The following is a 15,663-nucleotide window of genomic DNA, read 5'->3' as shown; positions in this document are numbered from 1 at the left end:
AATGGAAAGCGAGAGCGCATGTGTGCACGTGTGTGTTAACCCCATGGGTTCGTTTATCTTTGCCTATCTGTTCATGTGATAGTAAGTAGTCAAAGAGGCTCTTAGCTGCGAAATTAAGGAAATTTCCTAGGTAAACTAATAGAACTTATGCCACTTCTGTCATCACTGAAAGTTGCATTGAGACTTTGCCCTTAAGTTTTACTAAATCCTTAATAAGAGAAAGCCAGTTGATCATTATCATTGCCGCTTTAAGAAACCAAATGCTCATTTATGCTTTATGGTATAAATTTTTAATACTCAGTGCTACATATGACCTCTTCAGATTTTTATTTGTCATTAAATCTTGAGCTTTTTATTTTAGAAGTAGTACTTTTTAAATTTCTGTTGCTGATTTTTTTTTCTGTGTGTGAACAGTTTTGAAAGCTCAAGTAGAATTTGAGTATTCTCAATTAATTATGAAAGTAGTTCTAGATTCTGCAGTTTTAGTTATGAAGTAGGCTGAATGAAATATTTTTTGGTGATGCAGAGATTTTTAAAAACAAACTTACATATATTATAAAAATAAACTTACATTTATTGAACATTATTCTATTAAGACCTATTATTACTTATTCTAGCAGTTTCCTCAGTAGCATTTCTGCTTTCCTTTATGCTATGACTTAGAGAAGATGTGCTTTTGTCCCACTACTTATTTGTCCTGGCTAGGGTAATGGTCACTCTGTCCTGCAGTTTTATTCATTTGTATTGAATTTCCTCACGTTCTAATTCTGGTGTCCTCTCACTTAAGAGAAAAATCAGATACAGTTACCACAGCCTTTTGAAGGATGATGATAATTTCTCCTTTTCTATAATTTCTCTTAAAAAGGAAAAAAGTCCCACTTGTTGAAAATCACCAGAGGAACTTTGTCAACAATTTTGGTAGCATGAAAGCTAAAGCCTGACAATTTTCTCTTCGCCAGCCAGGCTTGCCAACTTTTTTGCATAAGGAAGTGAATATTTTCTAGGCCATAATAACTGAATTCGTAATTAAAAATGATTTAAAAAATGAAAAATTTATTAAGTGGAACATAGAAATATTTGAGATTTCTTTATAAGATTACAATAGAATTCTTGAAGATCTTATGAAATATGCAATTAAAAGCTCTGTGTTTTTCATAAACATAACATTATAAAGTCATTTTAATTTCATAAGGAACAAAAAACAGGCCTGTGATAATAAAAAAAAATATATAATTTCCCAAATGAAACTTTCATATGTGCAAGATGTGCTTCTTAGGGTTTATGGAGTTGGATTTCCTGCTTTTTATTACTGTTCATGTGCTTCTCTTAGTTGTGCTGTTTACCACCTCACGCGTGCCTGATTGACATTATGACGCATTTGTGTGGAAATTATGAAAAGTTGTTTTCATGCAGCTGTCCTGTAGCTACAAAGGAACTTCACTGCATGAAAAACAAACATATCATTCAGTGGACAATGCTTAATCTGTTCAGGAGCCCAAACCTATTGCTGTTCAATGACAGAAGAAAGGAGAGGGATTAATTTGAAGATGCTTGTGCATGACATATGGTAATTTCTCCATAGGAAGGAAGTGTCAAATGGTGACCTCTAAATCTTAACATTGACCTCCAGTTGTAGAATGTGTGTGCCATACGGTCTTTTTGCCTTTTCATATGATAATTTAAGCTGAAACATTTTCCTGGTAACATTACTTTTTGGGGGTGTGGGGTGCGGGTTGTTGCATGTATTATATAAGGATTAGAACACTCAGTAATTATTTTTATAATATAAAGCATTTGTATCATAAAAAATATTTTTTAAACGTCAAAGAATGAAGCTATGTTAGGGTTCTTCTCACAAAAGAACACATATTCTATACAAGTTGGTATGTTTTAAATTGTATTTTTATAAAATGAGTGTGGAAAATTGAAATGATCTCAGTGGATGTTGGTTTCAGATGTTAAGAAAATAACTTACACGTAAAGTTAGGAAATAAATTATTAGAAAAATGTAATCGACAATATGAAGACCAGCAAAAACTTTTCAGTATGTGGTACATTTTAAAAATTGGATTATATTTTTGCTAATCCTTAATGTCTGTCATTTTTTCATTGTAGCCTTAGTTGTTTTAGAACTGTTTTTTATATTAGCTGATACATTGATCAATTTGAATATTAAATAGAATTTGAACTACAATGTGGTTACTGTCCAGATGTATCATTTCCTTGCTGTAATCCTTGACGATCATGCCCTTCTGATTAAAACATCATTTTTCAGTTCTCCATTTACTATATTTTGCTAATTTTGTTTTTCATTCTTCACTAATACTGAGGTTTTTTTCAGAAGCTGCTGTACCTCAATTCTCTCCTCTTTATTTCTTCTGTTTTCTCTGCAAGTTCCTGCTCCTGTCATTTCCGCTCGGTCTGATGCTGATCACTCTGGCTCTGACCCTGCTTCTACTCCTGCTTTACATACCTGTTTCTTAGTAAATGAAGGTATTCTCTCTCAACTTTCTAACAACTCCCTTTCAGTCTGTGCTTTATTCTGATATGACATGTTCTTTTTATCTAATTTATACATTTATCTGTTTTGTTATATGTGATATCCTAAAGTTTCCGTTTTATAACTTGATTTGCTAATGTCAGTGCTGAGGACCAGTTACGAAAATGTAATGCTACTCGTGGCTGGCATAATTGTGTTTCTTGTAATCTAGAATGATGTTAAAGAAGGGCAGAGATGCCAATCTTTGATGTGAAGTAGATATTAAAAGGTGGATTGGTTTTCATAGTGATGTTTGTCATGTGATCTCTGGTGTTAGAACTAATGATTTTATTTTGCATGTACCATTACTCTGAGGTGAGGGGGAGATGTGAGGGGCCTCTCTACATTCTCATATGAAAAGTCTTCAGAATGTTGATTAGCACCAGTGATTACAGACTGTGAGGAATTCACCTGTTTATCCTCCTTACTGTTTCTGTTTCTGGATGAGGCAAAAATCCATAATTTCAATTTTTAAGATGTAGTTAGACTACCATATTATCCCTGTGGACTTAGACTAGTTGCAAGTATGTTTGGAGCTCTGAAAATGTGAATGGAATCCACAAACCTTTTTTTCCCATGAGGATTATTTATACTGCCTGGAAGCCTAGCAGAACTTGTGAGCTCTGACTTACATCCACTCTCTTCATCATGGGCTCAGCCTTCACCAGGACGTATAATATAAAAAGGAGGAAATTTACAAAATCTCAAACATAACCCAGATTGATTCGGACTCTATTAAAAAGCAGCATTACCAGTCCATTCAACTGGAAAGAATGGTACAATATCCATTAAGCATAGAGAGCTCATGTTCTAAGTAGCACTCGTTTGGAAAGAAAACACAGGAACACCAAAGTATAACTTAGTTTTTGTTTGGCTTCCCTGTCATAGGCATGTACTAAGGTTAGTATGTTAAGACTGGGTTTTAGCAAAAATAGTTAGGGTCATGTTTGTTAAGCTATTGCGAAAGATAGTAATTTGTTCAAAAAAAAAGTTGTTGACTTTGGACCATGGTGAGAATCATTATCCTATTAAAATTTAGCTCATAAATACACTTCATACTTTCATGAGACATTAAAGCACTTAAAGAAATTATTAGGTGGTAACTTATGTTTCCATATATATTTGCGTGTGTATAGATATATATGTACATATCCTCTATATATGTATATATATCCTCTTTGGAAAGAAATTGTAATCTAAAATGTATGTGCTCATCACCTAAGTTATGTAATCATATATTCTCAGTTGATGAGAATTTTCTTATTGAAAGGATGAATTTTTAGATAGGTGGCTTATCTGTCACTCATTCTCCTTCTCCCCCTTTCTCTCCCTCTCTCTCTCTCTCTCTCCCTCTCTCTCTCTCCCTCTCTCTCTCTCTCTCTCTCTCTCTCTCTTTTTTTAACAATCCCAATAATAGTTTTGAATTTTATGGTAGGGTTCTTATTATTTTATTTTTTAAATTTTTATTATTTTTTTAATGTTTATTTATTTTGAGAGAGAGAGCGCGCAAGCAGGAGACGGGACGGGAGAGGGAGACACAGAATCTGAAGCAGGCTCCAGGCTCTGAGCTGTCAGCACAGAGCCTGATGCAGGGCTCAAACTCATGAACCGTGAGATCATGACCTGAGCCAAAGTTGGACGCCTAACCGACAGAGCCACACAGGCACCCTGGGTTCTTGTTGTTTTAGAAGACTACAGTTTAGATTACTTCAAAACGTTGATTTGTTAAAATTCTGCGATCACAGATAACCCAGCTTGTATATGGTAATAGACAATTCTTTTTGCATTCATTCTTGGTCATTTTTCTTTAAATATTATCCCCAGAGGTGTTATGGTAATTATTGTGGATTAATAGCGGCTTCATGCGTGATTTGGGAAGACTGAAGCATTTATTGTGTATATATTTTTCAGACACCTTTAAAACAGGGTTGAAATGACTATATGAGAATGTCTGGGTAGTGTTGCTTTTAGACATTGGAGTGACTTACAGTGTTTGTTTTCTTCATATACTTAAGTTTCATATTATGGATTAGAATTTTGGAAAAAATAACTTTTATTCCCATAAATTAAAGTTAATGATGCTTAAGATTTTGTAAATTTTAGATTACCCAGTTTTTATTTTATGAAATGTCTGAATTCATATTTCCCCTCAAAGTTGATGTTATGTTACTCAGTTATGATTGTGATTAAATATCTGGTTCACTTTGTAAGAAAAGAGGTTGATAAGTATTAATTAAAGGCCCTGTGACAGACAAGAGAAGACATCTCTGTTGACTGATAAGGTGGTCATACACAGATGGCCAGGCCTTAAGTGACATGAACTTATCTTTGGATATCTGTGTGAATGCCCTTTTAACTGAAAGTGGTTTTAAGTCTATTACTCTAGTACATGTTTATTTCTACACTTTCTCAACCCTGAATATATTTTATCTTCGAGGGACTGTTTAGAAATTTGTTTTCCTTGTAGAATTTGAATGTACTTTATGAGGAAATTTATTTTTATTTAAGACTTTGAAAGTTCTTATAAGTACCAATTACTTGATTTAGAGATGAACTATATTTGATATAATTCTTTGTATAAAATATCTAATAAAAGTGGAAATCCTTAACAATACAATTTAGCACATTTGCCCCCCCCCCCCTTTTTTTTTTTTTTTTTTTTGGTTTTTGGTATATTTGAAGAAAAATCTTTAGGGAATGCCAAAATGTTTAAAGTATTTATACTATGTTACATTTTAACAGGATGGAGTCAGTTGGCTGCTATGCATTGTGTTATGCTGCCAGACCTGCTGGGATTGGACAAGTTTAGGCCTCCACTTCTAGAGATGCTGGCTCGGAGATGGCAAGATCGATGCTTGGAGGTAACGTTGTTGTGATATGGCTAGAAAACAAAAACATGAACGCATTAGACATGTGTAAATTTTTTTTTAATGTTTATTTATTTTTGAGAGACAGAGAGAGACAGAGTGTGAGCGGGGGAGGGGCAGAGAGAGAGACAAAGACACAGAATCTGAAGCAGGCTCTAGGCTCTGAGCTGTCAGCACAGAGCCCAATGCGGGGCTCGAACTCACAAGCCATAAGATCATGACCTGAGCCGAAGTCGGATGCTTAACCGATTGAGCCACCCAGGCGCCCTAGACATGTGTAAATTTGAGATGAAATGGTTAATACTTATCTAATTTCTTTTCACCAGTTTATCATGTGACAGAAAATATGGGTTTCTGATTTTTTTTTCCTCAGTTTGTATACCAAACAGTAATGTTACAGCTTGCAAATTTACTTTTTAATGCAGTGAATATTTGACAAAAGCTTTCAAATACTTCATAGAACTGTTTAAGTATTGGTTTTTGTATGGATTGTACACATACATCCATGCTCACATATACCTCCCCCCAAATCACACACTGAGTTGTAATTACACCAATCAAATTCTGAGTGAATAGCCATTGTCCAGTGGAAGGTACTGTGTTATAATAAAAGTCTTTGGAATTCGAAGAGACCTGGGTTTAAATATCAGTTCTGCCAATTATTAACTTTGTGACCCTGGGCAATTTACTTAACCTGTTTGAAGCTCATTTGTAAAGTGGGGATGATAATATATTCCTCATGGGATTGCTGTCAGGATCAAATCAGATAATGCAAGTGAAACAGTAAGTACAGAGCCTGACACATGGTAGGAGCTCAATAAATGGTAGCTGTTATTTTGTGTTAATGGACTTCTGCTGTATTAGATACTGCTTGGAAAATAATATCACCAGGAACTTGGAAATGTTTTATAGAGATTTCCTTTATTACGGCATTTGACCTGTCTAGCTATAGCAGTTTGTATCATTCAAGATTTTGAACTTCTCAAAATATAGATATTCCCTGCATCTGGTTTCCCTTCCCTCATCTCCAAGGGGAATCGCACCATACTAAAATCTTCATGGTTTTGCATTGAATTGTTTTTGAATTCACTTCAAAAATCAGTTATAATTAAAAACAGTTTTTATTTAAACTCTTATCAGACACTGCTGAGTTACGTTTTCAGTTATGAAGAGTTAATAAATTGATTGATACACCACTTGACAATTGACTAGCTTCTTTGACTCTGTGCTTTGTGGTAATTTGCCAAAAGAACACTAAAACTGCAAAATAAAAGTTGTGTGCCGCATTGAAGGAAAAACTGGGATGATGTAACTTTGACAACTAGTTTCCTTCTATAGAACTAATATTAGTACACAAGAATGTACTTTGCTTATTTGTTGAAAACAAATTGTTTAAGCACGTCTTAGGGACACAGGAATCGTGCGGAGTTATACATACGTTTGTATAAACAATACCGATTTAGCATATATCATACAAAGAAACTCACTAGATAAGGTTAGATTTCTTCAGGCTAAAAGGGAAGATACATTTAACAGTTCTAACAGTGACTCTCAACGGGATCAATGACATGGAAATTTTAAAGTGAAAATGCTAAATGAAAGTGCAAGAATGTTTCAAAGGCTTTGGAAAATGAAGTTTTAAACCCAACGCTGCGTAAATGTTCACATATTCTGTCTATTAGTGTTAAAATATTTTTCAGTGAGCTCATTCATTAAAATGTCTTTCATTTGCTCACATCCAATTTATTCTACTTTAAATACTTAATTCACTATTTGGTCTGTAGTTTTTCTCCCGTAAATTAATGTGACTTGTACATTTTCTAGCTTCATTTCGTTATGAACTTTCCAGTTTTTAAACACCTCACCAACTGATCTGCTTTCTGTTTTTTTCATTTGGATCTGTTTCCTGTTCAGGTCAGAGAAGCCGCGCAGGCCCTGCTTCTAGCTGAACTGAGAAGAATTGAGCAAGCGGGACGGAAGGAAGCCATTGATGCCTGGGCCCCGTACTTACCTCAGTATATGGACCATGTCATATCACGTAAGAGTTCTCTACAAAGCTTATCGATTTCCGACGCTTAGGTACGAAGAAAGTACTAAACTCACAGATATGCTCACTACTACTTATCAACAAAAGTGAGTCATTGAAAGTCACAATAAGGGATCTTTGAATTCTATGCATTCATTTTCCAAATCCCTATGGTTTGGAGTTTTATTTTATTTTATTTTTTATTTTTTATTTTTTAAAAAAAATGTTTATTTATTTTTGAGAGAGAGAGAGCGAGCATGAACAGGGAAGGGGCAGATACAGAATCTGAAGCAGGCTTCAGGCTCTGAGCTGTCAGCACAGAGCCCGACGTGGGGCTCGAACTAGGAGCTGTGAGATCATGACCTGAGCGGGTCTGCCGCTCAACCAACTGAGCCACCTAGGCGCCCCTGATTTAAAAAATATATATCAGAATATTCTCTAATGGACTGACCTCTTTTTTTTTTTTTTTTAATGTTTATTTATTTACTTAGCGCACTCAGGGGAAGGGCAGAGAGAGAGAGAGAGAGAAGGAGAAAGAGAGGACCCCAAGCAGGTTCTGCACTGTCAGTGCAGAGTCTGACTCAACGCTCCATCTCACAAACTGTGAGATCATGACCAGAGCTGAAATCAGGAGTTGGACGCTTAACTGACTGAGCCACCGGGTGCCCCTCTTATAAAATTAATCCCAATCAAAAATCCTACTCTATTTAAACAGTAGCATCTGTCTCTGTTGCATTATTATGCTTGTGGATGCCAGCGTGTGGTGATCTGATGATATGCAAGTGCAGTAGAAGGTAGATCCTTTCCAAGTTGAAGTTGGAATTGTGAATTCTTAAGAAATAAAGATTGGGTAGAGTTAGACCAGTGTACTGTTAAGAAAGAAAATTCGTGAAGATCTTTTAGAAGAAAATTGAACGGATTGGGAAAGACCTTGGGAAAAGTTCTTGAAGGGTTTGCATATTTTTTGCAGCATAAAATCTTTGTAATCATGCTGCTAGGTCAAATGCAGTATAAAACAAAATCAGTTTTATTTTATTTTATTTTATTTTATTTTATTTTATTTTGGTTAAATTCTTAATGAAACTTTTAAAACTTTTTACTTTGAAAATTTGGCCTGGGTTTCAGGTGGCTTCGTTTTAAATGATTTTTGCCAATACGAAATTCTTGGTAATAAGATGCTCACTATACGTGTCAAGACAGACAATACATGATAGTACAAGAAGGATGTGAAAACAGGATCCCAAAAGGACTATAATTATTATAACTGGTATAACTCTACCAGCTGTTTGTCAGTGGTGACTCTAGTATTTGAAGAGCCCTGAACAGTGCTATTTGTTCAGTAACTTGTGGCTATTAGTTTTATAATATTCTGGAAAACAGCTCATCAGCTCATCATAAACTTTATTGAATAAAAGATGCCTCAATTTAAGGACAAACTATGAGTAAAATACTGTGGACTACATTGAAGAGGAAACATTAGCAAATCATCGGAGGTCCTTTTGAAAGGAGAACGCTATTACGGAAATATTGAGAAACCATTTCCGGACACCTTTATTTGGAATGGACTGCAGTGGGAGAGTGGGCTGAAGCAGAATGAGTAGTTGGGCAGCTACTATGGAGGGGAGAGGGGACCCAGACCTAGATGTAGATAGAGTGGAATAGAAGGTATTTCTAAGGCTTGATTACGGACTACCTAGAAAGGTCTATGAAAAACACCGAAGATGCATGCAGTGTATTCTTGACAGTTTGGGAAGAGAGGTCCCATTAACAATGGTGGTGAATGCCATTTTGTTTTATTTTCCTGGAAAGAAGAGAATGAGTTTGCTACAAGATAAAAGTGTAATGTAGTCACAAATTACTCCCTGAAACAATGATAAGAATGTATATGTTGCTAGGTGAGAGGTCTATTAGAGGGTCCAGAGAGGATACGGTATAAGGAAAATAATCACAATACCTACCATTAATTGAACACTTTCTCTGTCAGGCTTTTGCTAAGTGCCTGGTCTGTGTTATTTCATTAAACCACTGCAGTAAGCCTGTAAACTAGGGACTAGTGTCACTGCCCACCCCCCACTCCCCCACCAGATGAGTTAGTTGAGGCCAAGAGAGATTAAAGAACTTTCTTAAGGTCCCTCAGTTACTAAGTGACTGTCAGACTACAAAACTTATTGTCTTAACCAGCAGCCTTAGATCTTAAAGTGGCGGTGGGGATAGAAGAATGAGTAGATATGTGCCTTAGCTACTCCTGATTTCAGACTGTAATTTCTAGCCGTATTAAAGTTAACAACAACAAAATGAATCTGAAATGTAACTGTAAGAAAATTACTCTGTAATGGTTCCCGTCATCGTTGAAGTATAAACTAGGTTGTTCTTAGGTCAGATTTCAACCTTTCCATGTATGTAAATTATAGTCCTTCATATTTAGTTACAATATCCTGGAGTACTTTATTAATTAATGGAATGCTGGCTTACTTAAAATTTTAATCTTTTCACTTAATGTTATTGTATTTTTAGTGAAAGAATAAACATGTATTCTCCCTGTGACTAAAACAGCTTGCACTAACAACTCTTGCTATCATATATTAATCTATTCTGGAACTTTTACATTGCCTGAGTATAAAATTAGTTTTAGTTTGCTTTACTGGGAGCTTTCTATTTTAATAAAAGAATGTCAAGCTGAGGGAGTAAGGATTCTGAAAGTGTGAAAGGAGAAGAAAGCGTACAACAAATGAGAAATGACCACATAGGGCTGCTGAACAGATTTGCTGTCCAGAGGGATCAAAAGGTTATGGAGCCAGCTGGTGGACAGCCCACACCTGCCATAACATGCTTGTAGTGAAATCGCGTCTACCATGGTCATTAATGTTTGAGGAGATGATTCTCGTGGCAAGCTAACAGCATAAAATGTTCTTTTAGAAACCTAAAACCTATTTTTAGCACAGGAGTCTTCTTACTCAAGTAGGTAAAATATTAAGCGCTGTATCTGGTAAAATACATCATTCATCAGATATTTTCTTATAATTTAATCATCCTAAGCATTTAAAAATGTGCAATAATTCCCAATGCGGTATTGGCAGCTCCTGACTTATGACTGAGCTTGATCTAAGAGTCCCTTTGTTAGATATTTGTCTGAGACTCTGAAAATGCTTTTGCTTGAAGAGCAGAATGTCATACCAGGCTGATGGACTGTGATCGTCCTTTGCCTTAGAGATCTGGAGCCTGAGGTTTAAAGTGGGAAGTACCTTTCTCTCACTTCACAGCCAGTAAGTCACTGAGCTGGGACTAAGATGACAAGCCAACTGGTCATACTGACTGGGGTCTTCTGGAATGTTATTTAGGTACATTATGCAATAAAAGCCCCGTGTGGGTTTTCTGAGAACCTCAGGAAAGCTGTGGGCCAGAAGCCAGTTGCTTTTCTTAGGGCTGTTGAGAGCGTTCAAGGAGGAACTTCTGTACAGCATCCGGCACAGTATATTACACACCTAGTGAATGTTGGCCGGCTGTCCCCTTTCCTCTGCTCTGCTGGTTTCTGGAGTTTTGTTCTCGTTATTGTCACTGCCTCAGAATTCACGTGAATTTATATTGCTCAGCGATTCTGGCCGTAGACCAGAAATCACTAGGGAGGAAAAAGGAGCAATCGTCTGCCTTAACTGAAAAGCCAGTTCACAAATGTTCATAAAAACCAAGTCCTAATTGAGTGATGTGAGAATTTTGCTTCAGGTGATGGAGCCCTGTCCCAGAACGTGTTAGGAAACATTTTATCCCTTACAAATGCAGGCAGTATGTAAACTTTTGATGCCTAATTTTTGATAGAAAATCTGTGCATAAGTGTATTGTGATTCTTACTGTACTGGTAACAGGACTGGAATTATAAATATTGCATACATTCTTGTGATAGTGACTTACGTACATATTGTAAATATTTTGAGTTGTCACTCTTTAGCATGTATTTATAATGTTTTATGTTACAAGATACTTTTTATAAATTCTGCGGATTCTTTTTACTAACAAAGGATTAATGTTGCCTTGTGACACGTGTTACGATTCAGATGAAAATGAACTGTTTAAGTTGTCTCAGATTTATTTTGAAGGGAAGATATTTTGCGGAACCCACTTTTATATATTTCTTTTTGTGACATTCTACATGTAGCATTTTGATAATTGACTTTTTTATGAGGTCAAGCTCCTGCTGGTTTATGAAATATACCCACGCTTGCCCTTCATTCCAGGCAGTGACCACTCGGAGGTAAATGCTGATGGTTCCTGATTTCCTTTGGCCTATGATGCAGAGTGACCTTATAGGGCATGAGGTCACAAGCGTAATTATTTCTCGTACGTTGTATTCTGCTTGCGCACCGTGGCTCATCTCCTCCTTTAATTTCAGAAACATTAAACACATAAAAGTTACTACCATTATATAAATCAAAATCTCTTCTAAAGAGGGTGCTATTGTAATTTTATGCAGTTATGACCAATGTAGTATTAATTTGCAAATTTATCATCTCAGGTATTGATAGAAGGATGTGTAACACATCGTGTTTAATACGTATTGATGTCATCAGAAAGAACAATCCTTTGTTCTTATCGAGTCCCTGCCTTTTTAGCTTCCTTTTGTGTTAAGGTTACCAGGGTTAGGCTCGTCTTTTTTATCCCCCTTGGAAACAGAATAGGATTTCTTTGTTCAGTGAAAGACACTCGTGGTAAACGATTTGGGTCTGACTTTCAACAAGCCACACTGTAGTACCTATTTTAACCTGGAATTGAAGTCACTTTTCTGATGATTATAAGGTAGTGGTCATTCTGAGCACATATGTGGATGGACCAACAATACACAAGAAGGTAAGATGGCGGAAGTGTATATTGTAGAGGTTGTGGGGAAGCATCTGCAGTCAGTAAAGATTTAAATATTAATGTATTCTTTGGTAGGCAGGTATTTTCAAGGTTTGCTGGGGAAAGGAGGGGGAAGGGATAGGACGGGGTTCGCTAAATATGATTTAAATGAGTCTCTCTCCGCCACTCCCAGAGGCCTTAAACTACACAACATTCCTTCCTTTATTTTTTATGTATGCCTCAGTTTTTTGGAATTCTCTAACAGCCTTCTAAGAAATGATTTTCTAGATAACTGAGGGTTTAAAAGTCACTGAATGCTTGGATTTTTTAAACAATGTTAACCTTTTTGTTGAAATATTTCAACGTGTCTCTGGCTTTTTAAACCTCTTCTCAAAGACCAGAGTTATTGTTTTGGCCCGTGCTGTAAAATTACCGCCATTTGCTTATCGAAGAGAGTGGACCTGTTTATCTTAACCTAAGGGACCCAGACTGAATTGCCTCTCACGTTTCATATTTTTAAAAATAACTTTCCTTCTTCCTTTTTTATTATCTGGGAATTATTTCCAATTTTTGCTGGTGGGCTGTTTTTTCTCACCCCTAAGTGCTTCTCTGCCCTGATGGCTAATTTACTGTTTTCAGTGTCCCAGGAGTGTGGAAGCCAGGCAGCCAAACTTATTTGAGTTAAATATAAAATAAGAGTAAATTGGCTGAGAGTAAGAGCTCTCTGATTGGGGGGGGGGGGGACAAAAATCCCTAAACTTTAGTGTAAACACTTTGTGGTGTCTCTGTTGGCTTTTCACGTTCTGCTTCCTTGACTACTTTCTCAGGTCTTTTGTTGCATTCTGGGTGCGTATCTCTCTTCTTCAGAAAAAATATTCTAATTAACATTGGGGAACAAAAGGGAAAACCATTTGGTTGCTCATGAAGAACTGAAAATTCTAAAGCAGCCCTTGTGTACTTAGTGCCTACTTTGTCAATCAGCTGAAAGGAAAGGGCGAGGTTTCCCCAGAAATATCTGTGGTTGTTACCTCGTTGTGTTCACAGAGCCAGCTGGAAGGGAGTGTGCATCAGGATTAGAAAGGGAAAGTATTGAATTATGGCACCATGATCTATAGAAAAAGTACTTGATGTTCTGTGGAAATTCTGATATTGAGAGGCAGAAGGGAACATCTCAAGACTGTATTATGCAAAGCGCACTGTATCTGTGTTGTATCTGTTTGCAGTGTTAAGTCAGGACCAAAGGGATTTGTTTCTCTTTTTTCTTCTAGAGTGTCAAACTGTGGGGCTTAAGTTTAAGCACTCTAGACTGATCATGTATTTAGCAGCATTAAACTGTTGTACTTATCTATATTTGGCTACTAACCTAATAGAGTAACACAATTTCTTTTTAATCAGTCACAACTATTTAAAGGAAAATCCTTTAGTTCCATGTGACTTGAGTTCTTTGAGGTGATATGTAATATTCTTGTAATTGTCCTTAAATCCTTTTTACAAGTCTTGGAAATGAGAGAAGTAAAATGGCAAATTTAAAACTGAAAGCATTACCGGATCGATTGGTTATTTAGACTTTACCTCTAAGTAAACAGAACTCTGCCATCAGGAAATGCTGTAGCTTAGAAACTCCACAGGATGAGGGAACTTCACGCTGGCAGGGAAGTCCTGTGTCACCTGGTTTCTGGTCATCCCTAGGAGTCCCCCGTGACGGTCTCCTCCCTCTGGAACAAAGCAGGAGTGGGGCAGGAGGAAATTCCGTAATTTCTTCCTTGCGTCCCGGTGAGGGATTGGGGGTTCCTTTAAGTGTGGGACTCCTTGAATGCTTCTTTCGCTCATTCCATTGGCCCCTGTGGAAAAGCTTCTGGAGCCCAAAAGATTTGAAATAATGTTAGTTATTTTCTTGTGCCCTCCTTACTTCTCTTATTCACAAGCCTCTCTGTCTCGCTCCCTTCAGCACAGAAATTGGTCACCTCTAGAGAGTTGTCGTTGGTGGTAAGACCCCTAGGAGGCATGGCTGACTTTTTTTGAGGTGTTCTTACATTTCTACCTGCTCTAAGAAGTTGGAGGCACTTAAGCCTATGAAGACTACCTTATAAAAGAAAAACTCACTCAACCTGTGACACATTGTTAAAAAATGGTGTTCAAATGGAAATGCCTGATATACCTTTAGCCGAGTTTCTAGTGGCCTTTGCTATAATAAATGACCTAATATTAGTTGCTATGAAGAGTATGATATTGATTTGTGCCATTAGTCTCTTGCTGATTTGCTGAGGAACAAAAATTTATAATGCTAATGGAAATAAAGTACTTTACAAAACACTGCACACGAATACCGGAACATGTCTTTGTAATAGAACAAGTGTCTAGTAAGCTTTTAAATAGAAATTTTCCTTATTCCAGTACAGATTATTCCAGTACAGGTGCTCAGAGTCCTGTTCAACTTGTTTTTACAGAACAAAAAGCAGCGTTGATTATCTTGTGATGTTTTAAACCCTAGACGCTTAATATGCACGTACAAATCCAATTTTGATTGGATTGTGAGACATTTGTAATTTTATGCCATATTTCTAATTTTATTATCTTTGTTGACTGGATATTCTGTGTAAGTTCATGGTTTTAATATTTTAGTTCGAAGTCTTCTTGTGATCTGCATGTGACAGAATAGTTTACAGTTTGGAAGTAAAACAGTAACTTAGAGTTATTACAAGAACATTATGTGAACCTATTTTACCTGTAATATTTTGATTGTAATAGCTAATTATAGATTTTGTTCGACTATTGCTTATAATTTCTGGGATTAAAATGATCAAAGTATACTAAGATGATCTTTGCCAAATCCATTCTTCCCTGCTTTGTCTTGCTTTTTGGGGGAAGAATGGTATTTTATGTTTTATTCTTCCTAAGTATCATCCTAATGATTTATTACTTCTGCTATCTATTTTTGTTAAGCAGATTTTGATACGAATAAGTGTTTTAATATTTATAAATGGTTTTATTGTGCATGACATTTGCAGACTTGGTTAATATTTTAGCACCTCTGGTACACAAACATAAAGAAAAAAATTTGTTTTATTGGTTTGAGCACCCGAATTGACCCCAGTGAGATTGAGATTGATCTGGTTTCTTTCAGCCTGTTAAATGCCAATCCAGTCATCTGTAACAATAGTTAGTATTTTTGTAATTTTTCTGTACATATTTTCTGTGTTTGCTCTATACAACTTACCCATCACTTGAAAAGATTTTCCTTTGCTTGATTTAGAGGCGAAAACAATTGCAACCTCCTGTGGTATTGCTTGTTGTTTTTGAAAATTGTTGCTTACGGTTAATGTCCATGCTATGATCGCAGCTCTTTTTCTGTAAGCCTTCTGAAAAGACTTTACATTTTACTGAGAAATGATGATGTGGCT

The 15,663-nt window shown here is 36.2% G+C and overlaps 1 protein-coding gene across 5 annotated transcripts in view; it reads left to right on the top strand.

The window, feature by feature from the left end:
- Positions 1-15,663, top strand: part of WDR7 (WD repeat domain 7) — a 353,598-nt gene that overhangs the window by 115,154 nt on the left and 222,781 nt on the right. For 4 of the 5 annotated variants that reach the window (XM_049619906.1, XM_049619908.1, XM_049619907.1 and 1 more), the window contains 2 exons: positions 5,282-5,400; positions 7,321-7,444. In XM_049619906.1, the coding sequence (XP_049475863.1) occupies positions 5,282-5,400; positions 7,321-7,444 (243 nt within the window). Of the gene's footprint in view, positions 1-2,394; positions 2,494-5,281; positions 5,401-7,320; positions 7,445-15,663 lie in introns of all 5 variants that reach the window. The other variant, XM_049619910.1, reaches the window with a different exon arrangement.

Source organism: Panthera uncia (genome assembly GCF_023721935.1).
Source record: "Panthera uncia isolate 11264 chromosome D3 unlocalized genomic scaffold, Puncia_PCG_1.0 HiC_scaffold_8, whole genome shotgun sequence".
NCBI classification, from domain to species: Eukaryota; Metazoa; Chordata; class Mammalia; order Carnivora; family Felidae; genus Panthera; species Panthera uncia.
Note: the sequence above shows the minus strand (reverse complement) of the source record. Positions and strands in the feature narration are given on the sequence as shown.